The 27,547-nt window shown below is 42.9% G+C and overlaps 1 protein-coding gene across 2 annotated transcripts in view; it reads right to left on the minus strand.

Moving 5' to 3' along the window:
- The window catches only part of ADA2 (adenosine deaminase 2), a 104,880-nt gene that overhangs the window by 17,977 nt on the left and 59,356 nt on the right, over nucleotides 1-27,547 (minus strand). For both annotated transcript variants that reach the window (XM_033952742.1, XM_033952741.1), the window contains exons 5-6: nucleotides 18,086-18,213; nucleotides 11,024-11,114 (exon numbers count right to left, since the gene is read on the minus strand). In XM_033952742.1, the coding sequence (XP_033808633.1) occupies nucleotides 11,024-11,114; nucleotides 18,086-18,213 (219 nt within the window). The remainder of the gene's footprint in view (nucleotides 1-11,023; nucleotides 11,115-18,085; nucleotides 18,214-27,547) is intronic.

Genomic DNA, 27,547 nt, shown 5'->3' on the forward strand with positions numbered 1-27,547 from the left:
CAGGCTCCATTCCAAGTTTTTTGCTACGCCTACTGTTTCACCCTTTCTCAACTTCAAATAGTTGTCCACACTACGGTTGCCATCTTAGAAGAAAGCACAACTTCCTCCTGTGGAATTAAACGTTTGCAAATAGCACTTTTTTTAAACCCTCTCCTCCTCTACGTCCGCAGTCCAACTTGCAGTGCTAGAGTCAAATGACTAAAGGCATCTCTTACTCTCTCCCCTCCACCCTCAGGTTCATCATTTCTCTTTCTTTCCTGGGGTCTGGGCAACTAAATGGCAGATAAAATTTAATATTGGCAGGTACAGAGTGGCACATACGAGAATAATCCTAATTCTGTATATATAATGTTGAGTCCATATTAAGGGTCTTTACTGAGGAATCTTAGAGCTACTGTAGGCAAGATATTGAAATCCTCAGCATGCAGCGCTGGCGAAAACAAACCAATATGTTAAAAATAATTATTCAGAAAGAATGGAGAATACGTTGAAAATATTATAATGCTTCTGTGTTGACCTACGATGGATTTGTGACTTGTAATCTGTAGAAAAGGCAAAGAAGCAGACCAAAATTTGGCTGTGCCAGAGGCAATAATACCAGCTGATGTAAAGTTACAAACTTCACCAGACCTCTTCAAAACTAATGTCCCACTTCCTTGTTTCAAAAAATTCACCCGCTTAACTTATGCAGGCCTCAGCTAAATATTGCCAGCACCCATATAAGTCCTGGCCAGTGGCGTAGCAAGGTAGGAGGCGCCCAGGACAGCACCCTTTCCCCCCCCCCATCCCCTGCCTGCCCCCCTTGCACCCTCCCTTCCCCTGTGCCTCTTTAAAACTTTGCCAGCACGAGCAGCTTCTCCAGCCTACTGCTCGCGCCGGCTTTGGCTTTCCCTCTGACATCACTTCTTGGCCCTACAACCCGAAAGAGATTTCAGAGGAAAGACAGGCTCATTCTGGTGAAGATTTAAAAGAGGTTTAGGGGGTGGTGGTGGAAGGGAAGACACAAGCGTGGCATGGGAGAGGGGGTGGAGAGGTGCCAGCGTCCCTATCAAGACGGCACCTGGCGTGGTCTGCCCCCCTGCACTACGCCACTGGTCCTGGCTCCTCCCCAATACTACCCCCTGGACTGCCCCTTAGGTCAGGGGTGATATTAAGTAGCACTGCTCAGTTCAGTGTCACTGCATATCGCTGGTTGGGCAGCAACAGGCAATATGAGTGGGCCACAGCCTCTCCAGCCTGCTTAAACTGCTCTGAATATCGGGCTCTTGATCTTTAAAGATTATAAAATATAAATACAGAATCCAAAAACCTAGTAAAATTATAAAGTCATTAGGGTTAGATAATTTTGTACAATCTTCTAAGTTAATAGATATATGGCGTATTCTTCATTTTAATGATCGGGAATTTTCTTTCTGTTCCCATGTTCATAAATCATTTTCAAGAATTGATTATGTTTTTATTTCAGATCAATTAGTAAGTCAAGTAGTTCAGGCCTCCATAGATCCAATCATTTTTTCTGATCATGGAGGGGTTTGGGTTGAATTTAATGTTATTGATCAAGATAATAGTAGGCCAATATGGAGATTTGATAATGCTTTGCTTGCAGATCCAAAATTTTGTGAAGAATTTCAAGTAAAAATGGATGAATACTTTCAAATTAATAACACAGAAGGAATCTCTATAGAAACTTTATGGGATGCATTTAAGGCAACCATAAGAGGGCAAATCATATCATATTCAGCACATGTTAAAAAGCAAATAAAAAAAAATTTTCTAATTTAGAAAAAGAATTAAAGATTTTAGAATTGAAATTAATTGATAAATGGGAATATTCCACATTACAAGCCTTCTTAAAAACTAAATGTAAGTATAATTAGATCTCTTCTAAATTAGTAAGGAATGATATTTTTGTGCAGCAAGCTTTGTATTATGGAAGCTCGAATAAAGCGGGAAGATTACTGGCTAATTATCTTAAAGTTAAGAAAAGAAAAACAAAAATAAGTATAATTAAAGATGAAAAAGGAAATATACATTCTCAAATTGGTCCTATTGTAGAAAATTTTTTTCTTCTGAGCCTTATTTAGATAGGGAAAAGGATGGTTTTGAGTTTTTGAATTTAATTGAGGGATCAAAAGTTCCTGATCATATAAAAAGAAGTTTAGAAAAACCTATATCGCTAAAAGATTTACAAACAGCATTGAAGTCTCTTAGAGTCGGGACCGCTCCAGGTGGTGATGGCTATATTGTAGAGTTCTACAAGTCATTTCAAAGTACTCTCCTGCCCCATTTGTTAAATTTGTATTTGACTCAACTAAATAAAGGTTATATTAAAGGTACTATGGCAGAATCGTTAACGATTGTATTGCCTAAGCCGAATAAGGATGCTACATTGGTTTCAAATTACAGGCCTATTTCTTTAATTAATGTGGATGGGAAACTACTGGCTAAAATTTTAGCATTAAGATTGGCAAAGGCTCTTCCTTATATAATTGGTATGCATCAAACGGATTTTGTTGCTCAGAGACACTCTTCTAATAACACCAGATTAGCTCTTCAAATGTTATATTTAACAAAGGAATTAAGAGATCCGGCCTTTTCAGTATCATTAGATGCAGAAAAGGCTTTTGATAGAGTAGAATGGACCTTTATGTATCAGGCTATGGAATGGTTTGGTATGGGGTCAGGTTTTATACAAATGATTCAAACGTTGTATAGCTCTCCTATTGCTAGATTATATATTAATAATAATTTTTCAGATTCTTTTAAGTTGCAAAGGGGGGTTAGACAAGGTTGTCCTTTATCTCCTTTGCTTTTTGACATAGTTCTAGAACCCTTATTATTAGCTATTCAACAGGTAAAGGAGATTCAGGGGATTCCTCGTTCTGGAAAAGAATATAAAGTTTCTGTTTATGCAGATGATATATTACTTCATTTGAGGAATCCGGAAAAAACCATTCCGTGCGTGCTTGAATTGATTGAAAAGTTTGGGAAGTTCTCAGGATATAAAATAAATTGGACTAAATCAGAAGTTCTTCCTTTAAATGTCTATTGTACAAAGGGTCTATTTGATTCTTTCCCTTTTATTTGGAAAGAGGAAGGAATAAAATATAGGAATTTGGATTAAAAATACATTTGATGAAACGATAAAAGTAAATGAAAAAACTTTATTACAAAAGGTTACAGAGTTATGTGAACAATGGAATCCGTTGCATTTGTCATGGTGGGGAAGAGTCCAAACTGTAAAGATGATGATTTTGTCTGTTGTTTGTTACCAAATGGGTATGATACCAGTTTTTTTCCAGGGGTCTTTCTATAAAAAGTTGAATAGTATTTTTAGTAAATTTATTTGGCTGGGTAAAAAGGTAAGAATTGCTATAGTGACCTTACAAAAGCCAATTGCGGAGGGTGGGGTAAATTTTCCAAATTTTTATAGGTACCATCAATCCTATATTTTGCGTCAAGGTATGTATTGGGTCCTCCCGGAGCTCATGGATAAATTACCTGATTGGTTATGGTTAGAATGGCAGCTCATGTTTCCTATCAGGCTTCGACATCTTCTCAGTATTAAAATACCCAGGTTACGGAAAAATAATAAGATAATAATGGACACATGGAAAACTTTGAGCTATGTTAATAACTTAACACCTCTTAAAATTCAAAAATCTACATATCAAAGTATTTGGTTAAACTCCAGGATCCAAATAGGCGGTTTTAAGATTGTCTGGAAGGATTGGATTAAAGTAGGTATACGTACCTTGAATGATGTTATATCTGATGGTAAACTGCTGGAGTTTTCACAATTGCAAGTAATATTTGGTCTTGATAAAAAACAAAATTATAAATGGTTGCAATTGAAGCAGACTATTCAGGCAGGGTTCCCTGAATGGAAATCTTTGAATAATCAATTTAGTTTAGATTTCCTATGCTTTCAGGCAGACTTCTTGGGTCATCAAGCTGCACAGTGGTATAAATTATTATTTGGCTATATAAATAAGAAACCAAGAACTGGTCTTTGTGATATTTGGAGCATTGAGATTAAGCATCAAATTAATGCATCTCAATGGCCACGTATTTGGTCCTGGAGGATGAAGTGTACAATGTCTGCTTCTATGAGGCAAACATGGTTTTTCCTGTTGCATAGAGCACTCTGGACCCCTGTTCGTTTACAAAAATTGGACTGCTCTAGGTCTAATAGATGTTGGCATTGTAAACTTGAAGCTGGAACTTTAGATCATTTGTTATTTCATTGTCCATTCATTAAAAATTTTTGGATTTCTATTTGGGATCAGATAAATAAATTAATGGAGAACTATGTAGCATTATCATACGATACAATTATATTTGGCATGATGATGAGAGCCAAGCCTCAAATATCAGCAAATAATAATAAGCTGTTATTGATATTAACAGAGGTTGCCATTCAACAAATAACGTATAATTGGAAAGATTGTACAAGGCTAAACTATTGCTTTTGGTGGAATTCAGTATGTCAAGTGTTTAGAATGGAAAGAGCGTTGGCAGCTCAGAAAGGATATTATAAGAAGTTTAAGGATGTGTGGGGACCATTTATTGAGTATTATAATGAGTAATTTGCACTTTTCCCAATTTTAATTTATACATATGGTTTGGGGAGGGGGGAGGGTTTTCTATTAGTAATATATTGAAGGATAATATAATATTTTTGTGAGGAATTTTTCTTTTTTGGATGAATTTGGATGGGGTTGGGGGTGGGAGGTATTTCTTTTATGATGTATAATATGGCAGATTTTCAAGTGATTATGTTTTATTTATTGTTTAATATTTGCTGTATACTTGATGTATTTATTTAAAAATGAATAAAGAATTTAAAATAAATAAATAAATACAGAATCCAAAATATATTGGATTCTAAAGCAAACATGGCAAAACTGGGTCCAAAATGGTTTATATCAGACACATAAGAACATAAGACTAGCCTTACTGGGTCAGACCAATGGTCCATCAAGCCCAGTAGCCCATTCTCATGGTGGCCAATCCAGGTCCCTAGTACCTGTCCAAAACCCAAGGAGTAGCAACATTCCATGCTACCGATCCAGGGCAAGCAGTGGCTTCCCCCATGTCTTTCTTTTTTTTAATTTTTTTTTTAGTTCAATAATTTTATTGAATATTATAAGTAATATACAGAAAGCAGTTCAAATACACAGAAACTGAATAAGAAGCAGTGGTATAAAGACAAGAAATCCATAGTTACAATCATTGGTATACAACCAGACTAGTAAAAAGGGTCCAAAGTATTTGGAACTGCTAAGAAAAGAAATAGAAAAAGCAGAGAAGCAGGAAGAATGAAATATAAGAAAAAAGAGAGATAAAGGAAGAAAGAGAGAGAGAGAGAGAAAGAGGCAGAAGTGTCTACAGGGCAGAATGAACATATGAATCTAAGAATGACCAAGATGATTTATTTCGCACCAAGTTTGTGGAGAATCGGGAAATCATGTTCTTCTCATATGCATATGATTCAAATTTGTGGTACATGCTCAAAGAGTTCCACCAAAAGGTGTAGTCCAGTAGCGTGGATGACTTCTAGTTTTTCAAAATATGCATAAGAGCTGTCACAAACATGGTGTCAATGAGTTTAGGTGGACAGTTTGATTGTGCAAAACAAAGGTGTTGAGAACGAAGGATTATAATGTCCATGGAAATCGTTTCTGAACATTTGGTAATAGATTTTATGGTGTCCCAGATACGAACCCAAAAGGAATGAACCATAGTGCAGTGAAAAAGCATGTGATCAAGAGTTCCAGGTTCTTTCAAGCAGTTCCAGCAGATAGAGTCTTGTTTTAGATTCGCTTTCCACATACGAAATGGGGTCCATACTGCATTCCACATAATAAAGAACATTGATTGCGAAACTCTTGAGGATAACAGAGGACGATTTGTGGATGACCAGAAAAGTTCCCAATCTATGTCAGAAAGCTTGGTTTTCAGGATAGAGTTCCAATGGTTCATGGATTGAGATGTAAAGGTGAAGGAGTGGTCTCTTAGAATACTATAAAAAAGAGATATCGCCTTACCTTTCAGTAAAGCCAGAGTAGACCAGTGGTGAACAGTATGAATAGAGGTCATGAAGTCAGGGCGCATATGCACATTAGACAGTATTCCAGTAAGCGTAAGCCATTGAGAATATACAGAAGATGGAAGTGAGTATGCAGAACAAAAAGCATCAAAAGGGACAAATGAAGTGGAGGAAATCAGTTGGTGAACAAACCACACACCCGCCCGCTGCCATCTCTTCCATGAAATGGATCTACCATTGCTTTGAATTTTAGAGTTATTTCAAAGGGACATGAGTGGGCCTTCAACAACAGAGATTTCAGCCGCTGCATCTAAAAGTTGAAAAGCATGCTGCGTTGCACTTAGTAAAGAATACTTTCTCAAGTGTCTAGGTATTGACACTGTAAGGAAGCAGGAGATGTGCAGAGGTGCACATAAAAATTGTTCCATTTCAAACCATGCAGGCTGATCCTGAGGATATGAATCAACGATCCAGTGAGCTCCATATTTGGCTAAGGACGCGATGTAATAATAATAAAAATCTGGTAAATTTAAGCCACCATTAATCTTAGAGGCTTTCAGCTTGGCGAGAGCAATACGAGGTTTTTTCTTGTTCCAAGTAAATTCAGAAATTTTCATGTTAAGCCAATGAAAGAGCGTTTTACGGCATAAAAGGGGGAGCATAGAAAGAGTGTAATTAATTTGTGGGGCCAAGGTCATTTTAATGGAGGCTATTCTACCCCACCAGGACAAATAGAGCGGGGACCAACGAGATGTAGTATTTGAAACCAAGTTTTTGATTTTGGATATGTTAAGATCTTGAGCCTGTACTGGATCTTTATGTATTAAGATCCCCAAATATTTTACAGCTCCCTGTGACCATGAAAAAGGGAAATGAGCCAGATCTGAGGAGGAAATATGGTCATTGAGAGGAAAGATCTCTGACTTCTCCCAATTGACAGAATATCCAGAGAGTTGAGAGTATTGAGAGACGATGCGGAAAAGATGAGGTAAAGAGACAAGAGGATCTCTGAGAAAGAGAAGAACATCGTCAGCATAAGCTGCTAGTTTAAACTCTCGACTGGATGAGGGAATACCTTTAATTAAAGAACATTGTCGGATAGCTGACAGTAGAGGTTCCAACACTAAATCAAATAACAATGGTGAAAGGGGATAGCCTTGACGGGTACCTCTATGGAGGGGAAATTTATTAGAGAGAGAGTTGTTAATCAGGATACGAGCCGTGGGTTGTCTATATAGAGTTTCTATCCAGTCTGTGAAAAAAGGACCAAAGTTGTACCATTTCAGTACTCGGAATAAGAAAGGCCACTCCACTCAGTCGAAGGCCTTCTCAGCATCAATGGCTAGACCAATCACAGGATCCGATAATGTTTTGGCGTGAGCATTAATATGATGAAATAATCATAGATTATCTCCTATATATCTATGTTTAATGAATCCTGTTTGATCTTTATGTACGAGGGATGGGATCACTGTGGTGAGTCTTAATGCAAGTAATTTAGCCATAATTTTGTAGTCCAAATTAAGGAGAGAAATAGGACAAAAATTTTTAACCAAAGTAGCATCTCTGTCTGGTTTGGGAATAACTACAATAGTGGCCTCAGCGAAATTAAATTGCTTATCCGGAGTGGAGTGGAGGAAATCATAATATGTAAGAAGTTGAGGAGCCAAGAGAGCTCGGAAGCTTTTGAAGAACTCATTGGTAAAGCCATCCGGGCCCGGTGCTTTCCCAGTGGGTAAAGAGGATATAGCAGTTTCAATCTCAGATGTAGTTATAGGAGCATCAAGTTTTGCTTTAATAGAATCTGATATAGTCGGATGAGCTAAGGAGGTAAGAAAAGAATCTAAATCCGCTTCAGGGGGTGAAAACTCAGATTGATATAAGGCAGTATAAAATTTTTCAAATTGGGAAGAAATCAGAGATCTGGTTCTGGCTAATTGTCCTGATGAGTCTTGAACAGCTGAGATGTGTAAACGCTTTGATTTAGTTTTGAGATACCTAGCCAAAGGGCGGCCCATAAGATTATCTCCCATGTAATGACCAGAGGTGGAAATGAAGATGTCACGTCGGGCCGTACATGAAACCAGAGTATTATATTCATACTTAAGGTTTTGAATACGTTGGAACAAGGATGGATCATGTAAATGGGTAGACATATGTTGTAGTTCTAAATTTTTGATAGAGATTTCCAGTTCTTTTTCTTTTTGCATGGATTGTTTTTTTTTCCAGGAAGCAAGTTTAATCAATTCACCTCTGAGAGAAGCTTTATAGGCTTCCCAAACAATAGAGGGACAAGTTTCTGGGTCTTTGGTGTTGATTTCGAAAAATTCCGTAGTAAAAGATTTTATTTTGTCCACTATTACCTCGTCTAAAAGTAGGGTGTTGTTAAGTCACCAAGAGGGAGACTCTTTGCGTGGGGCAGAGATAGATAAATGTAAAGAAATGGCTGCATGGTCTGTGAGAGATATTGGGTGTATGATAGTATTTGTCACGTCTTGAATGAGAGAGGAGGAGAGAAGAAAGAAAACAATTCTCGAGTAGGTGTTGTGTGGTGGTGAGAAGTGTGAATATTCTCTGCCTTTTGGATTCAGTAAACGCCATGGGTCTACAAGAGAAAAGGCTTCTTTTAAAGCAAGTAGAGCTGAGAAAGATCTGGATTTTGAAGGTCTACAAGAGGATGATCGATCTATATAAATGTCTTGAATTTGATTGAAATCCCCGCCCAATATCAGAGAACAAGAATCATATTCAACTAACGCCAGCTGAAGATCCTTGAAAAAATCCGGATGATCCACAACAGGAGCATAAATATTAAGGAACATAAAATCTACGGAGTGCAATGCAGCATGTACCAGACACCACCTTCCGTCAGAGTCTGTTTTAACGGAATGAATAACAGGGGATAACTTGTCGCTGAGAAGTATTGATATCCCATTTTTCTTCCTCTGAGTTGCAGGGGAATACAAATGAGTAGAATAACCCTTTAACTTAAATTTTGAGGCGGCAGCAGGCGGGAGGTGGGTTTCCTGTAAATAAATCACATCGGGATGCTTATTAAACACGTAGTTAGCTATCTTTTTCCTTTTAATGGGATGGTTCAAACCATTCACATTAAAAGAGAAGACATGTAAATCAGCCATAGTCTAATGTATGCGGTGGTAAGACATAGTAAATATCACCTTTATGAAGAGATAACAAATAATATAACCAGTATACCAGGTAGACACTTCTGCCAGAAAGTAGAAAAAAAAAGAAAGAGAGTAGAAGAATAAGAGCAAATAGACTAGCAGTGACAGCATAATGCAAGGTCAGAAAAAAGAAAGACCATACTATCATGCATGAAATAAAACAATTTAAGGGTGCTCCTGTGAGCACGGAGAGACAGCACATATGGAACAACTTACACAACTCCACACCCACTCAATTTAAGAAACCTGAGAGTGGTATGCTTACCCACAAAACAATGAAATATACATTCATATAATTTATAACAGCAGAACACAGAGGCAAACTGAGAAATCAGGAGCTCAGCGTATCAGCGCATTTTCAAAGAATCCAGGAATGCAACCAGCTCTTCAGGATCCGTGTAGGAGGTAGTACGATTATTGTAAGTTACTTTCATCCTGGCTGGGTACATAAGACCATATTTGGCTCCAATGTCTTTAAGCTCCTGCCGGTGGGAAAGAAATGCTTTTCTCTTCAAGGCTGTGGTTTTAGCTAGATCTGGAACGATGAAGAACTTCCTGCCCTGGTGTAGTAGTTGAGATTTAGATTTAGCTGCTGTTAGAATTTGGAGCACGTGTTGAAATCTGAGCAGCTTAGCCACTATGGGCCTGGGAGAAGAGGCATGTGAAGAGAGGTGAGATGGCACCCGGTGAGCACGCTCTATCTCCAGTGGAGGTGAAAAGACAAGCCCCAGGGTAGCAGGCAGGAAAGCAGAAAGAAAGGAAGCCATATCAGAGCCCTCCGATGATTCAGGCAGTCCAATGATTCTTAAATTGGATCTTCTGCTGCGATTAGAAAGATCTTCAAAGTCCCTTTGCAAAGTAGTAATAAGCTTGTCATGTTTAGTTACCGTTTCTTGCAGGGAAGGAATGGCAGTCGTTTTTTCCTCCAAGGCATCCAGGCGATGACAGGCATCAACAAATTGGGAGTTGATTGCCTCTATTTCCCCCCTCAGTAGTTTTGTTTCTTCAACCTGCTCCTGTATTATGACCCGAATTGATCTCACTTCCTTCAGGAGCAGGTCTAGTGCAGCCTCGTCGTTTTTCGACGCCATTTTCTCTGGCGTGCTCGGATCGGGTTTCAGCCTCTTTCCTCCGAGCGGCGCGGGTGGAGCGGTCTCGTTTTTCGCCGGTTTTGGAGGCGACATAAGGGACTCAGGCTGCTAGATCTCGGCGAAAAACGTGAAGTTTAGGTGAGAAAAGCACTAATTAAGTGTGGGAGCAGAGAAGTTAAACCATGCGTGTGGTCTCCGCGGCAGTCAGGCCACGCCCCCCATGTCTTTCTTAATAACAGATTATGGGCTTTTCCTTCAGGAAATTGTCTAAACCTGTCTTATAACCAGCTACGCTATCCGCTTTTACCACAATCTCTGGCAATGTGTTCCGGAACTTAACTATTGTCTGAGTGAAAAAATATTTCCTCCTATTGGTTTTAAAAGTATTTCCCTGTAACTTCATCTAGTGTCCCCTAGTCTTTTTAATTTTTGACCGCGTGAAAAATCGATCCACTTGTATCCGTTTTACTCCACTCAGGATTTTGTAGACTTCAATTATATCTCCCCTCAGCCGTCTCTTTTCCAAGCTGAAGAGCCCTAACTTTTCCAGTCTTTCCTCATATGAGAGGAGTTCCATCCCCTAGTTAGGGCTCCGTTATAAGTTATTTAAATCTTAGTTTCCTGGATATCCTATGGCCAAAATTAATTGCAAGATTAAAAAAAAAAAAACATTTAGCATTTGAAAATGTTACCAAGTCAAAGCCTGCCAGTGTGTCAGGAAACTCCTTTTTAAGATCCATGGCAGTCTGAATGTTCTCTTTAACCTTGTCAAGATCCTCAAACCTTATAAAACAAAGGCAAAGCAAGTGTTACAGCAGGTGGCGCCATATCATTGCTGATGTTAAATACAAGAATAACACTACAGCAGTCCACTGTGCTCCCACAAACTTAACTGGAACCATGAGATTAACAGTACAGTGGTACCTTGGTTTACGAGCATAATTTGTTCCAGAAGCATGCTCGTAATCCAAAGTACTCATATATCAAAGCAAAGTACCCCATAGAAAATAGTGGCAACGTAGACAATTCGTTCCAGAACCCAAAGGGTTGCCCAGGGGTCTGTATCTGTCGACTGCCGGGTGCTGCAGCGCCGTCTCCTCCGTCCGTCATCCGCTGAAGAACCCCGCAGTGCCGCTTCAGAGGGATGCTTCTTCCGTCCTCCGGCCAGCCTTCCACGTCGGGTGCCTTCCGCATGTTGGAGAGCCTCTATCTGAGCCTACACAGCCGAGTGCCATCCCACCTGCACGTTGCGTATGGCACGCACGTGATCTTACACAACGTGCAGGTGGGACGGCACTCGGCTACATAGGCTCAGATAGAGGCTCTCCAACATGTGGAAGGCACCCGACATGGAAGGCTGGCCAACGGACGGAAGAGGAATCCCCCTGAAGCGGCGCTTCCTGCAGCTGTAAGTGCTCGTTTATCGGGGCAGTGTTCGGTTTATGAGACAAAAAGTTTGCTGAGTGTTTTGCTCGTCTTGCAAAACACTCGCAAACCGCGTTACTCGCAAACCGAGGTTCCGCTGTATTTTAATGCCATCACTGCAATGTCTCCTCCCTGCTCAATTATGTTTCATGGGCGGGGGAGAAGATGAAAACTTCACTTAAGAGTAAAGATGCAGTGACTGAACGTGAGCTGCTGCATCTTGGATACACAGCAAAAAGTTCATTTTCTATCACCTGATGCCAAGTCCACAGGTACTTTTGATTCACAGGTTTTCATCAACCCTCAAAAGGAAAACTTGCCCCAGAGATCTCTTTTGGAATACTCCACTATGCCTCATCATTCCTCAAGATGATTCCTTGCTCTATACAGATGGGTTGATTGAAACTTACTATTAATGTCAATACACTTCTCCCTCCTATTCGCTGTGATAGGGGATTAACAGAACCGCAAATACAAAAAAACACGAATAACTTTTTCATATGTTATACGCTGTTTTCTGTTAAAAACCGTCATGAATATGGTGAAATCGTGAATAACATGATGGGAGTCCTGGCCTGTTCCTTAAGGAGAGGCAAAACACGGTGAAAAAAGTGCTGGGAATCAGTGATTTCTCTATGCAAACTGATGTAATTTGGGGGGGAGGAGCCAGCAAGCTAAAAACCGTGAATAATCGAAACCACAAATACCGTGAATACAGAGGGAGAAGTGTACTATACTTTAGCACTGCTGTGTTTTCCCTGTATTGAGTTTTATTCTGGTAGTAAGCCATTTCTGTTTAAGTGACATCCAGACAATGCTGTTTATTTTTCTTTTGTTGACCATGCTGTACAGTGTTTTTTTGTCATTTTATTTTATTTAATTTCTTCTTTTCTTTCTTATGTTATTGTATTGCTTGTATTGAATGTAGTGTGGTGCTATCTCCTATAAAGTGGATTATGCATTTGTATTTGCTGGACTGCACCATATGTTTGATTGTTGTGGTTTTATAAACATTAATAAAAAAATTTTGAACTAAAAACAACAACAACAATAAAAGTACAAAAAACAACTTAACCCAGAGATGGAGGAATAGCCTAGACTTAGGCTGAGAACCAGAAGGCCAGGATGCAAATCCTATTTCTTCCACTGACTCTCCCTGTGACCTTAGTCAAGTCACTTCACTTTCTATTGTCTCAGATACAGCTTAGACTAAGTCCTTTAGGGACAAAGAAACAACTTGTGTACCCAATAACAGTGGAACCTGGAGCGGCCCGCTTTCCCAAAGCAAGACTTCCTCCCCCTACGTCTCATACCACCCACCAAACCCAAGGAGACAATGAAACCTGTGTGGTAAAAACTTGGCCGCAGCCTGTCAATCCCCGAATGGGAAAGACCTCCCCCACGTCCGGTCTCGCTGCCCATCCCAAAAACTCCCTTACCCTCACCTAACCGACAGGTAACCCCGCGGGCCTCCCAGCTCTGCGTTAGGGTTGCCCGTCGAGACTAGCTCTCAGGCTTAGCATTCTAATGTGTCTTGAACTCAGATTTGAAACACACACGTAATTAAGGGGGGATTTCAAAGTGTGGTAAAAGTTCACCTTTTACCGCAACTTCATTTACTGCCAGATTCAGCAACCTGCAAGATCCCAGTACCACAGATACCATGGTAAAAGATTAAATTACAGCAGCCAGGCCAGGGAGAAGGTAGGTGGGGGAGTAGAGAGATTGAGAGAGGAAGCAACATTAGAGGTCAGAGGAGGGAGGGGAGGGTGCTTGAGAAACAGCATGAAGGTTGGGGGATGGAAAGAGGGAGGCTGGAGAAAAGACATGGAGGGAGGAAGGGAGAGAGAGTGCTGGAGAACACAGAATGCAGTAGGGTAGTGCTAGATGGGAAGATAGAAACAGCAGGAGAGGAGATAGGAGGAAGAGAGAGGGGCAACTGCAGGGGGGTTAGGAGTTGGAAAGAGAGAGAAAAGCACCTGTAAAGAAGGAGAGTTGGAAGAAGGGAGAGAGAGAAGCATTTAAAGGGTACAGAGGATGGGAAGGGGGACGAAAGAAATGGGTGGAGTGTGAGCAGTCATGTGCAATTTTAAATTCTCCTGGGGCAAGTAAGAGGGGAGGAGTTATTTGGTGTCCTCCAGTCATATTCCAAGATGTCACAATTAATGGCGCTTGAACAGTTTTTAAGATGGGTTTGCGTGTGATGTCTGTATACTTTATGAAAACGCTTTTGAAGAACAGAGGTGCCTTCCGTACTGCCATTAAAATAATCTGATTTTATTTATAGCTTTTTTTTTTAAGGAGTTTAGTTTAATTACAATTGAGTTTATGTTTTTTTCTTCTCTAGAGCTTCTACTTAACAAGTGTAACTACTCGGCTTCCTGAGGCAGCGTTTGCGAAACGTGATCCATATCAGGGCTGATGTTTCACATGAAAGGAGAAAAGTACATGCTTTACCTCATTTTTTCTAACTATTGGGGTGAATGCAGGCATAGGGGTTCATAATCAAAAAAAAAAAAAAAAAGTCTAAAAGTGTCCTAAATGGCTACTTGGACGATCAAAAAGCCTGATCATCCAAGTACCCATAACCAAAGCTGGTTTTTAGACGTATCTAAAAACAGCTTAGGCCTTTCTCCTGCCTCTAGGCGCACAGAGAGAAAAGAGGTGTGTTTAGAGGAGGGGAAAGGGTGGGCAGTGGGCGGGAGGTGGGCCGACCTACACCTAGGCGTACAACAGGTATAACCAAAACAGAAACCCCGTCTGGGCCAAACCGGCCCCATTCTGGACCCAGCTGGCCTGCCGGACGGGCAGGCTTGGCACCCGTCCGTCTGGCCAACATTAAAGGTACAGGGAAGGGGGGTGGAGGGGTCGTGGGGTCGGCCGGGGGGGGTCACGGGTCGGTGGGGGGGGTGATCGGGGCTTCTGGAGGGGGCGGTCATTGGGGGGAGGGGGGTTGTGTCGAGGGCCAGGAGGGCCTGGGATCCCTCCTGCCCGTATTGTAGTGGGGGGAGGGGGGGAGGGGTCACCGGGGCCAGGAGGGCTTGGGCTCCCTCCTGTCCCGTTCGTGTAGGTGGGGGGGGGGGGGGTCGCCAGGGCCAGGAGAGGTTGAGCTCTCTCCTGGCCCGTTCGTGTAGGTGGGGGGGGGGATCACCGGGGCCAGGAGATGTTGGGCTCTCTCCTGGCCCGTTCGTGTAGGTGGGGGGATCGCCGGGGCAAGAGGGCTTGGGCTCCCTCTTGCACCGATGTTGTCAGGGGTGCCGCGGGTGCCCGGGGCAGGAGGGCTTGGGCTCCCTCCTGGCCGATCGTAATCGGAGGGGTTAGCGATCGCGGGGCAGGAGGGCTTGAGCTCCCTCTTGCCCCGATGTTGTCCAGGGGGGCCGCGGTTTGACAGGGCAAGAGGACTTGGGCACCCTCCTGCCTGGATCGTTGTGGGGGGTGGATTCTGTAACCGGTGTTGTTTTTGACAGACACCAGTTACAGAATCCAGCTTTTAGGCGAAGGACTGGCTCTTCCTTCGCCTAAAAGCTCTTCTGTTGGACGTTTGGGGCTTAGGCGTTTTTTTGGTAATTATGGCCAAAAAGTGTAGACATTGTGGGGATGCTCTTTTAGACGTAGTGGTGATCTGGGCGTTTAGTAGAGGCAGGCCATAATCAAAACAAGGACGTTTGTTTTGGTTATGGACACTTTCCCTGCTTCTGCTTTGAACGTTTAAGGACTTAAGACGTTTTTTTTTTTATTATGCCCCTCCACGTGTGCAGTTAAAATTGATGGGCAATAATTCCAAAAACATACCAACCACTAGGTCTTGTTGAAGTGTTTCTATGAGCACAGTGAAAAATATATAGCTTGTGAAATAATCTGACATTTTGATTTGTCTGCGGGATTGCAATTTTTTGCTATTTTGGACTATAATCAATAAGTGTCAACAAAGGGGATATTCAGTGGCACCAACCAGAGTCCTCTGGCTCTCTCAGCACGATCTAGACCACACATGTAAAACAAAAGGCCCGGGGGCCGAATCCAGCCTGCCTGGCCATTTTTTTTTTTTTTTCCAAAACAGTTTATTGAACAACCAAGTACAAACCAAGAAAGCAGCAGATATAACATTTTCAGAATGCAAAATACAGTGCACAAAACACCAAACAGGCGAAGACAATCAGAGCCCGGGTTGGGTTCTTATACCCAGACTCACTGAAGCCCCACCCCACAGAATGCCCATCCACCCACCCCCGACCCACCCTTAACCCACTGGCATCACAGGGACCACTGGCTTCCACAGCTGGTTGAGTACTTGGCTTTTAATCAGCGGGGGTAAAGTGTCCAAATAAGAGGCCCAATAATAAGAATAGCTTACTATGATGATGAGAAAATCGAGCGGACAAGGATTCCCATACCATTAATTGATGGAGTTTGTGACGCCAATATCAAATGGCGGGTGGGGAGTCCTGCCTGGCCATTTTATGCGGCCCACGGTGACAGTGCCGCATCTAAGTGCTGACTGTGCCGCCCCAGTCTCAGTGGCGCTCCAAGCTCCTCACCACGCCGCAGTACCCATTTGAAGGCAGAAAGACCTAGTCCCAGTGTAAAAGCTAGTTTGGAGCAGGACACTCCACACAAGTGCCTGACCGCGCCACAGGTGTCTAAGGGTAAGGAAGGATCTATACTTCTTCTAAGACTAACCCCCTCTTCTACGAAACTGCGCTAGGTTTTTAGCGCAGAGAGCCGCGCTGTTCCCGATGCTCATTGAGTTCCTATGAGTGTCAGGAGCAGCGTGGCTCCCCACGCTAGAAACTGCTAGCGTGGTTTCGTAGAAGAGAGGGGGGTAAGTATTTTAATTTAAAAATTTGGCCCTCGACTTAGCCTGTGTTTTACATTTTGGCCCCTTATGTGACGAGCTTGACACCATGATCTAGACCATGGGCGTCCGAATCCAACCTCAGCCCTCACCAGGTCGCGTTTTCAGATTTCCCGAATGAATATGCAAAAGATCTATTTGCATACAAGGGAAGCAGTGCATGCAAGTAGGTCTCATGCAAATTAGTTGGGAAAATCCTGAAAGCCCTCGAAGACCAACAGTGGACAACCCTGATCAATGGGTATAACTCAGGGATCTCAAAGTCCTTCCTTGAGGGCCGCAATCTAGTCGGGTTTTCAGGATTTCCCCAATGAATATGCATTGAAAGCAGTGCATGCACATAGATCTCATGCATAATCATTGGGGAAATCCTGAAAACCCAACTGGATTGCGGCCCTCAAGGAGGGACTTTGAGACCCCTGGTATAGCTGGAGGTATCTAAATAGCAGCCACATTCAGATCACGAACCAGATAAAGTGGATCAAGTTAGGTTAGCAAAAAAGCCATCCTAACTCTATCCAGTTAGCACTCTGAATGTGGCTGCTAACTGGATAGCTTCTAGCTTTGCCCAAACTCTACCTTTTGACCACCCTGGCACTATCTGGTTAGCACTGATGAATGTCCCTTATTACCAGCACTTACTGGTTAGTAGAGGCTGCTTTTTGGATAACAAACTGTATCCAAACAATGACAGCAAAAAAGCTATTTTGTTTGTTGCTGTTTTCCAAGTCTCGCCGCATCTGGGTAGGTAGAAATTACATTTCAGACATTATGCTGTGGCTTTCTTCAGGGTCTGCAGTTTGTCTTTCTATATAGGGGGTCCATGGACCTGATTGAGAATAGGGAGGTCAGCTAGTTGTGAATTTTGGCAGGAACGTTTGGAAAATGTGACCACAGACTTTCCTGCCAGAATTTAAAATTGTGCCTACGGATGCTCCCGTCAAAATTCAAAATTTTGTGTCACCAACAAACTTTCCCGCCAAAATTCAAATTCACGGCCAGATGACCTCCCATTTCTCAGTCCATGGTCCCATTATATATAAAGACAATCTGCAGACCTCACAGCATACCCTGAAGAAAGCCACAGCGTGATGGCTGATACGTCGGTTCTACCTACCCCAACGCGGCGTGACCCAGAAAACAGCAACAATCATGATGCCAGCCATGGAAGCCTACGAGAACATATTCTAACTGCATCCGTTAGTGGTCTGGATATGGCCACTAACCAGGTAGCACCACCAGCCAGTGCTGAGAATCTGGTGTTATTTAACCATAGTAGGCTGAACAGCCACTCAGAATTAATAGATGGTTATTGGTATTACTCAGTTACACTTGGGTGCAGCAAGAGAAAGCAACTTATCCAAGGTCACATAGTTCAAGAGTGCACATTTTTCTTCACACATGCACACTCGCTGACTTCCACACATGCTCCCACAAAGTTCCATTGCACACATACTTCCATGTATCTATGTACCTGTGAGCTGTAAAGATGACCTTCGCTCCCAAGAAATCAGGGTGCTCCTCCACAAACTTCTTGGTGACATCTCTATAAACTGCCATAGACCAGGATTTATTGTGCATTTTCCCATCCAGTTCATAAATCTGTAAATGTGATCATACAGTCAACATGTGGAAGAGAGAACTCCATAATCTGGACATGAGAAAGAAGGTTAAGAGTATACAAAAGGCAATTTTCAAACTTCCCACACTGTGCTGCAAAATCAGGCCACAGCTCTGCAGTTACATATTACTAGGGATCTTCAAAGTGAAAGTGCACTTACTATTATGGGGAGTGTGTGGCACAGTGGTTAGAGCTACAGCCTCAGAACCCTGAGGTTGTGGGTTCAAACCCCATGCTTGTGACCTTGGGCAAGTCACTTAATCCTCCATTGCCCCAGATACATTGGGTAGAATAAGCCCACCAGGGCCTTTCTTCTGCTTCATAGAAATGGAAGGCCCCAGAACAGATTGTGTTAAGCGTGCACTAAAAACAAAGTGCAGCACGGTGGGACTAAGAGTGGAAAAAAATAAAAGAAAGCTTCAGTGGTGCTGGACCTGCAGGGGAAGGGAGAATCACCAGACCTGCAAAGGGGGGTTGGAGAGACAGGAGATGGGCACCTGACTTGCAAAGGGGAGAGGGGAGCTGGAAAGAGGAGAGAATCACCAGATCTTCAAAGGGGGGTTGGAGAGACAGGAGATGGGCACCTGACTTGCAAAGGGGAGAGGGGAGCTGGAAAGAGGAGAGAATCACCAGACCTGCAAAGGGGGGCAGCTTGGCTGGAGAGAGGGGAGATGGGCACCGGACCTGCAAAGGGGGGAGTTTGGTTGGATAGAAGGGATAAATTGGATAAGGGATGAGACAGGAACAGAGAGAAAAGATGCTAGGCATGAAGGGAACATAAGGACCGCGATACACAGGTACAATGCAGGACACAGAGGGAAGATGGATGGTGGATACGAAGAGAGGCGAAATAGACAGGAGATCCAGACAAGTGACACGGGTCCCAAGCAAATGAAAAATAAATTACTCGGACAACACAGGTAGAAAGCAATATTTATTCTAAATTTGTTAACTGGAATATGTCAATGTTAGCAATATAATCTTTTTTGAGGGTCTGGCTTTTTTTATGCTTGTGGCCAAGATATAAAAGGGTATGGGACCTAATATATTGCTTTTTCTGTGTGTGGTTACAATGAAAGTGGTTTATATATTTTAAACAGGTCCTTATTTTGTACCTAGGACACTAAAGGGTTAAGTGACTTGCCCAGAGTCCCAAGGAGCCGCAGTGCGAACTGAACTCACAACCTCAGGGTGGTAAAACAGTTGCTCCAACTACTAGGCTGCTATTCTCCTAGCACAGGGGTGTCAAAGTCCCTCCTCCACTGCTTTCATTGTATGCTAATAGAGCTCATGCATATTCATTGGAGAAATCCTGAAAACATGACTGGATTGCGGCCCCCGAGGAGGGACTTTGACACTCCTGTCCTAGCAGGTGGCTTTTGTGAGGTATTCTGTTAGTGTTTTCTTTTGAAGTAGGGATCTGTAACAGTCTGACTTGTTCATTTTTTTTTTTCCAGCAGGAAGTATACTGGAATTCTAGGGTACTGCTGCCTTATTATAGTTTGACTCACTCCAGTCCTGCTCCTCACAAGCAGCAAACTCTGAGGAAGAGGTGGTCGGAGCGTACCGTGAGTGATTTCCTGCACTCGCGGCACTCTTGGCTGCTCTCCCGCTGCCCTCTTCAGTCTCCCTCATGAAAAACCGTGAATATCGGGGGAGTACTGTAATCAGTAACAATATCCCAGTCATTGTGACTGTAACTAAATTGAAGCCAGCTCCTTCATCACTTTTTTTCTCCATTTCTGTAAAGGTACTTAATTTGCCTGAGGGATATTAATTATCTGGGGGCTTTGTTCACCCTTCCCCAATGAATTTAGTTTATACATCTTCATCAGATTAGCCAGCCTGCTGCAAACGACACCTAATTGAAGAAGGCTTTAAATTAAATTCACTGAGGAAGGGTGAACAAAGTTCCTAATTAATATCCCCTCAGGCAAATCAAGCACTCGATACCTTTACAGAAATGGGGGAAAAAAGGCAATAGCTGGGGAATACTTGTTTGTCAGAGTCAAATAATACACCATGCCTCCTTACCATTTATTTAAAAAAAAATTCTAGGCCGCTTAATCCTGCAGTTTACACAATACAAACATAATTATAGTTTGACATACGCTATGCTGTGTTTGGTTTTTATTTTCGTATCTACAACTCATCTCAACCAGTACTATAATCCCGTCAGCTAAAAGCCTCCACAAACAGAGTTGCTTTCAATACCTTCTTCAATTTCTGAGTATCAGGGAGCAACCTTAATGGTCCAATCAAATTAGTCCACAATGAAACACCTGCCACCGAAATTGCAGATGCCCTCTTATTTGCATAATGTACATGTAACAGCTCATCTGTTGCCAATCACAATGCTCCCTCTGATTTTTAAAAATCTGGTTGGTTGACATAAGCTTGTCACTTGGGTCAATTGCCAAGGGATCAATACTGCAGTGCCGCCTCTCCCCTTTGCAATCTGTGGAAAACTCTACCAGACGACTCATCTTCCACCAACCTCGCTACGCTCATGTCACCCCTCTCCTTAAATCACTTCACTGGCTCCCTATCCGCCTTCGCATATAGTTCAAGCTCCTATGGCTAACCTACAAGTTTGTTCGTTCTGCTGCCCCTCAATATCTCTCATCTCTCCTTGTCCACCTCCCAAAGAATTCTGTTCTCAGCTGTACCCTTCTCCACTTCCAATTCCAGCCTTTGTTCCTTTCATCTAGCTGCCCCCTATGCCTATTACCTGAGTTTGTCTACCAAGCCCCTTCCTTTACATTGTTTAATAGTAGACTGTAAACCCACCTTTACGATATAGCCTTCAATCCTTAACCCTACACCCCACTGCCCACCAACTCAGCCAGCAAATTAACTGTATCAACGACAGCCTGTTTGTCTGTCTTATCTGTTTAGATTGTAAGCTCTTTCGATCAGGGACTGTCTTTGCAACTCTGTACAGCACTGCGTACATCTGGCAGCACTATAGAAATAAATTAATAGAAATAGTAATACTAGAACTTTTTAAGATAATACAGAATTTGACAGGTGTTTCAACAAGCTGTTTCAACAATGGTATTACGTGTTCAAATCTGCTTCTACTTCACAACACACTGCCAACATTTTGAACCACCCAAGGAAGCTATTCCTGCATAAAGAGCATTGCATATTTCAGATTCACACAGGCACAAATCTTGGCTTTCTAAAATCAGTTTTTCTAAGTTGGGTTTTTTTCAACACAGATGTGTATATATGCCAGCATTTACACAGGAAACTCAAACAGGATTTTAAAAATAACAGCCATTGTTGGCAAATATATATTACAATTTTTTTTATTAAAATGATTCTATTATACAAAAATGGTGTGATGAATTGGGAATGCAGATTTCTCTACAAGATTTTAGTCAAGCTATTTATCGTATATCCAAAATTGTTAAAGGTTATATATGGAGAGAATGTACGTATAGAGTGTTGCATAGGGCTTATTTCTCACAAGTACAAGCATTTCATGCAGGTCTAGTAAATTCTCCTATTTGCATCAAATGTGAGAAAGACCCAATTACTTCTTAACACTTTGTAATATGTGTCATCTTTCATTATGGGGGTAGGGAGGGAATTTGTTTGATGATAATAGTTGGAATTTCTTGAATTGTATATTTATATAATTAATTTATTACATTGTTATATTTTAAAAATTTGGGGGGATGTGAAGGGGAGGGAAAGGTATAGGGGGTATATATGGTATTATGAATAGAAAATATATTTTGGAGAAATGATAAAATTATTTATGCAATATTTGAGCTTTGAATTTAATTGTAATGAGCATATATTGTATAATTGTATATTTGATAAATTTCTTCAATAAAATGTTTTAACATAAAATGAATGTGTAAAACAAGACAAATGAACTAATAATGAATATAAAAAATTTTGCCCAGTGTACATCTCTTCAAAAGATAATGCTGGGATCTAAACAGATAAGATTTTCAACTGTTTCCTAGCCCTTGAAATGGAATATTTTGGCATTTTTATGTAAATCAGGTTAGTCATACTGAGTGCCCTAGCTTTACTTAGGGACCCATCAATGAAATGGTCACTGCAACAAGTCTTGTGGTCTCTCTCTCCCTTTCGCATCTTCTTGATTTTCTGTTTCTACCAGACTTCTTCTCTCTCTCTACTTCCCCCCACTCTTCCCACATGCTTCCTGTTCTCTGTTTCTACCAAGCCATTCTCTCGATTCTTTAAAGGAAAGTCCCAGCTAAATCAGAGCCATAATCTGTTGGGTTGCAGTAATAATAATATTCAGCTGACGGAGGTGGGCTTTATTTTTTTTTTAACACTTATGTCACCAGCTAAATTAGAGTCAGATATTCAAATGCCAGGCCATGTCTGGGCAGTGGCACTGCAAGCCAGGGTATGACCTCTTATCCAGGTCATGGGTAAATATCCACAAGGACCTGGATAAGAGGGTATTGTAAGCATCCCCACCCCAGATCCCTGATTTATTCCCCTTCTTTCTGCTCCCCTAGATCCTACCACTCTGTTCTTCAACCCCCAACTATCTTCTCCCCCTCTTTAAAGAGGAATCCAACTAAATCCTTGAATTGCAAGCTTCATATTTAGATATACTGGGTATAGCATTTCATGTTGATAGTAGAAGACTAGTAGGAATTTCACAGTTATCAACTCATATACTGTGATAGCATGAATGAAAGTTGAGCATAAGCCTTCACTGATAGACAGGGGTGGGCCTGTGTGGGCACAAGCCCACTAATTAGGAGCTCAGGACCACACAGTAGCAGCACACCTGTGATGCAGCTGGGCAAGGATCCCCAAACACTGCTAGCTGAAGACTCCCTTTCTTCCCCCACAGGTAATCAGGTCTCTCAAACCCATTCCCCCCAACCTCTGGTACCTTTTAAAGTCTTCAGCTCTTCACCAGCAACCAGCAGCAACTTACATCTTTCAGAACAAATATGATTGCTTCCATCTAGATCAAATGGGTGTTTCAGTCTTCATTATCTAGATTTAAGGCCACAGAACTGCCATGGGATATCAACAGATGGTCAACCAGGCACTGTAGAGCAGGAGCCCAATAAAGTCTGAAGGGCAGCACCATAAACTAGAATAAGTCTTGAAGCACAGAGATAGCCATATTCTTCCTTAGTAGCTGGACTTAAGGGGCACCTGCCAATAACCCTTGGCATTAAGGTTCTGGAAGTCCATGCAGGCATGAATACTCCCATCTGGCTTAGCAACCAATATAAGGAATGACCAGTTTCTGGTAAACTCTTCTACGACTCCAAGTTCAAGCATCTCTTCTGCTTCTATTGCCACAGTGTGTCTTTAGGCCTCTGGAATCTCATACAGACACTGTTGTACCACCACTCCAGCTCTGTTATAATGTCATGAGATACAAAATTAATTCAACCTGGAATACTGGAAGAGATGTCAATATTCTGGTGAACCAGTTGTGCCAAATCTGCTTCCTGGTTGGCCATGAACTGATCTCCAAACGGGACTTGACGAGGCTCAGACTGTGATGGGGGACTCAGGTCCAAAGTCATCTTCCTGGACCAGCACCACAGCCATGGGAGTCTACTTCTTCAGTTTCTAGTTAAGTGACCTTGTCGTTTGTAGGTGCAACTTTCACAACCACTTCATAGGGCCCTTGCTATCTGTACAGAAGTTCCAGATCCCTGTCTCCAGGCTTGAAGATCCTTTAGACCAGTGTCTCTCAAACTTTCTCGAATCAGGGCACATTAAAGGTAGTGGCCACGGCTTGAGGCACCCAGAAGTGTGCGGATGTCGCCGTGATGACATCATGCATATGCGTAAGATCATCACGTCGACGTCCGCGCATGTGCAGAGGCTCTCCAAATGGGCCCTCAGATGCCAGTAGGGAGTGCCAGCAGGGAAGAGGGCTGGAGAGAAGGAGAGGCACTGGCGCCAGCTGATTGCCCACAGCAGTGTTTCTCAACTACTTCAAGCTAAGTACCCCCTAAGTCTAACAAATATCAACTGAGTACCCCAACTACAGTCCTCCCTAGGCCCACCCAAGCTCTGCCCAGATCCCATCACCTTTACTAATTGTAATGCAATTTTTTCCATTTATTTTTCGTATACACACAGGCAGGCAGCACACGAGGCAGGAGAGGGCAGTGAAAGTGCGAGGCAAGGCGAGGGCGAGCGGCAAAGGATAAAACAGCTTCGGGGTAGCGGCGAGAGTAGCTCCACCCACCCCCACTGCATCAGCAGTAGGCGCCGGGCCCCTCCATAAAAGGAGGTGGGCCAACGGCGCGCAGCCGTTCGGCACGCAGCAAAGGCGAGCGGCAAAGGCGCTCGCCTTAGCGAGAGCGCCTTTGCGAAGGGCCTTGAGAAGGGCCTAACACAGGGCCTAATCTAAACTCTTCATTCTACCACTCGATCAAACACACTCTTCCTCTTTTCTTCTCACACCCATACACCCTTCTTACACTCTCAGCCAGATAGTTAATCCTCCCTTGAACCTCTCAGACCCTATATAAAAAAAAACAAAAAACATCAAACTCTCTAATAACTCTAATATCTCTACCTTCATCTTTCTCCTTACATACTCTCTGACATCTCAACCTTTCTCTTTCTCTTTACAGAAATATATCTATCAAACTTGGAAATGGCAGGGAGGACACGGAATACCAAAGCTACTAACAAGATCAACGCTCCAGCATCCGGAGGGACCCAGGGGATGGCCAAGGTCTGTACGTAGAAGGAGGAAGGTGACACGGATCAGAGGATAGAGGTCTCTGTGCAGACCGAGACCATCCCCCTCCCCCTCCCAAGTTACACTACAGTCTATACGCAGACAGAGGAGCCGGGAAAAGGAAACCTAGACAAGGATATCTTACAAAAACTGCTTAACCTCAGGGAGGAGGTAAAGCGTCTGAGGAGCATCAGGGATGACGAGGCCTTCATCGACGATGCCATCCTAGAACTGTCACACAATGCAGAGAGAACCCACGACAGGTCCATCCTCGACACGCCCAAAACTACAGCCCTAAATACAACGATTGGAGTACAGGAGATGATCAGTGATGCCTGCCCTTGGCAACTGGTAACCTCCTCTACGGGCAAGCAAAGAAAACCCATCTCATTCTCACCTTCTTCTTCTTTTTCTCGCCAACAGGATACTTCTATAACAATACCACAACTCACTCTCAGAAATAGATTCCAGATCCTACAAGAAGGAACCTCCGAGGAAATAGCAGAAGAGGCTCAGAAGGATACCCAGCCCACAACTTCGAATACAGGGCTCACAGACCGGCCCCCACGGAAGGAACGAAGAGTGGTAGTCATCGGAGACTCCATGCTAAGGGGCACCGAGGGACCAATCTGCAGGCCTAATTTGCAGACAAGAGAGGTCTGCTGTCTCCCTGGGGCCAGGATCAGGGATATCACCACCAGTCTAAACAAACTTCTAAAACCTAATGATTATTTTCCCATGTTTCTCATCCATGTAGGCACAAACGACACTGCTAGGAGTACCACAGAGAACATTCCCAGAGACTTTGGAGCGCTGGGAAAGAAATTGAAGCAGATAGGAGCACAGGTGGTCTTCTCATCAATTCTCCCAGTAAGAAACAAAGGCAGAGCTAGAGAAGAGTGTATCCAACAGACTAATGAATGGCTCCGTGAATGGTGCATAGAGATGAACTTTGGATTCCTAGACCACGGCGAGAAGCTCCAGGGACTGCAAGGACCAGACGGACTCCACCTAACCAGGAGAGGTAAGAAGGTATTTGGACATCGACTGGCCCGCCTACTCCATAGGGCTTTAAACTAGGTAAGTTGGGGGAGGGTACATACTTATATCCCAGAGCAGTAAGAAACCACCCTGAGGAGGCATGTCGCACTTCTGAGTCTGAGGTAGGTACCATTGATATCCACAATAAGTCAGGGAAAATTATCAATGATAACTTAGGAGACGCACAATCTCATAAGGGAATCTCTTCACAGATATGGAGGGCTATGTATGTTAATGCACACAGCTTGGGCAATAAAATTCTAGAATTGGAGACTGAAATAATAAACGCCGATCTAGTAGTGATAGCGATATTCGAAACCTGGTTCACGGACTCGCATGGATGGGATATGGTTATACCGGGATACAACTTACTTCGTTGCGACAGAGAGGGTAAATTGGGAGGAGGTGTGGCACTGTACACTAAGGAATGCATCAAAACTACTAGAATCACAGATGTTAGATACACCGGGGAATCCCTCTGGATGAACCTGGCCAGAGGGTTTGAAAAATGCCTATGCCTTGGCGTGATATACAGACCTCCCAGACAAAAGGAAGACAAAGACAAGGAATTAATAGAGGACATAGAAAACATCACACTGCGCGGGGATACAGTAATGCTAGAAAGGGAGTAGTAAAAGAAGAGAAAGAGATAGCTGACAGGTTAAATGAGTTCTTCACGTCAGTCTTCACAATGGAAAATATAACCAACATTCCGGAACCCGAGGAGATCTTAATAAGAGACCAAGATGATAAGCTGGTCGATTTAGAAGTAAGCCAAGAGGATGTACTTAAGCAGATTGACAGACTAAAGAACGACAAATCGCCAGGTCCGGACGGCATTCACCCAAGGGTACTCAAGGAGCTAAAAAACGAAATAGCGGAGCCATTTCGACAGATATGCAACCTATCCTTAAAAACCGGTGAGATCCCGGAGGATTGGAAAATAGCAAATGTCACGCCCATCTTCAAGAAGGGCGCAAGAGGAGACCCGGGAAACTACAGGCCGGTAAGCCTGACCTCAGTCCCGGGAAAGATGATGGAGGCACTGATCAAAGACAGCATCTGTGAGCACATCGAAAAAAATGGGCAGCTAAAACCGAGTCAACACGGCTTCTGCAAGGGTAGGTCATGCCTCACTAACTTATTGTACTTCTTTGAGGGGGTGAGCAGTCAGGTGGATAAAGGGGAATCTATAGACATCATTTACCTTGACTTCCAAAAAGCCTTCGACAAGGTGCCACACGAGAGACTGCTTAAAAAGATATGGAACCACGGGGTACAAGGGGAGGTCCACCGATGGATCAAGGTCTGGCTGGCAAACAGGAAGCAGAGGGTTGGCGTAAAGGGCCACTACTCAGACTGGAAAGGGGTCACGAGCAGAGTTCCGCAGGGGTCGGTGCTGGGACCGCTCCTGTTCAATATCTACATAAACGACCTAGAGGTGGGAATCAAGTGTGAGGTCATTAAATTTGCAGATGACACCAAACTATGCAGCAGGGCTCAAACCAGGGAAGACTGCGAAGATCTTCAAAAGGATCTAACACAGCTGG

The sequence above is a fragment of the Geotrypetes seraphini genome, chromosome 7 (genome assembly GCF_902459505.1).
Source record: "Geotrypetes seraphini chromosome 7, aGeoSer1.1, whole genome shotgun sequence".
Taxonomy (NCBI): Eukaryota; Metazoa; Chordata; class Amphibia; order Gymnophiona; family Dermophiidae; genus Geotrypetes; species Geotrypetes seraphini.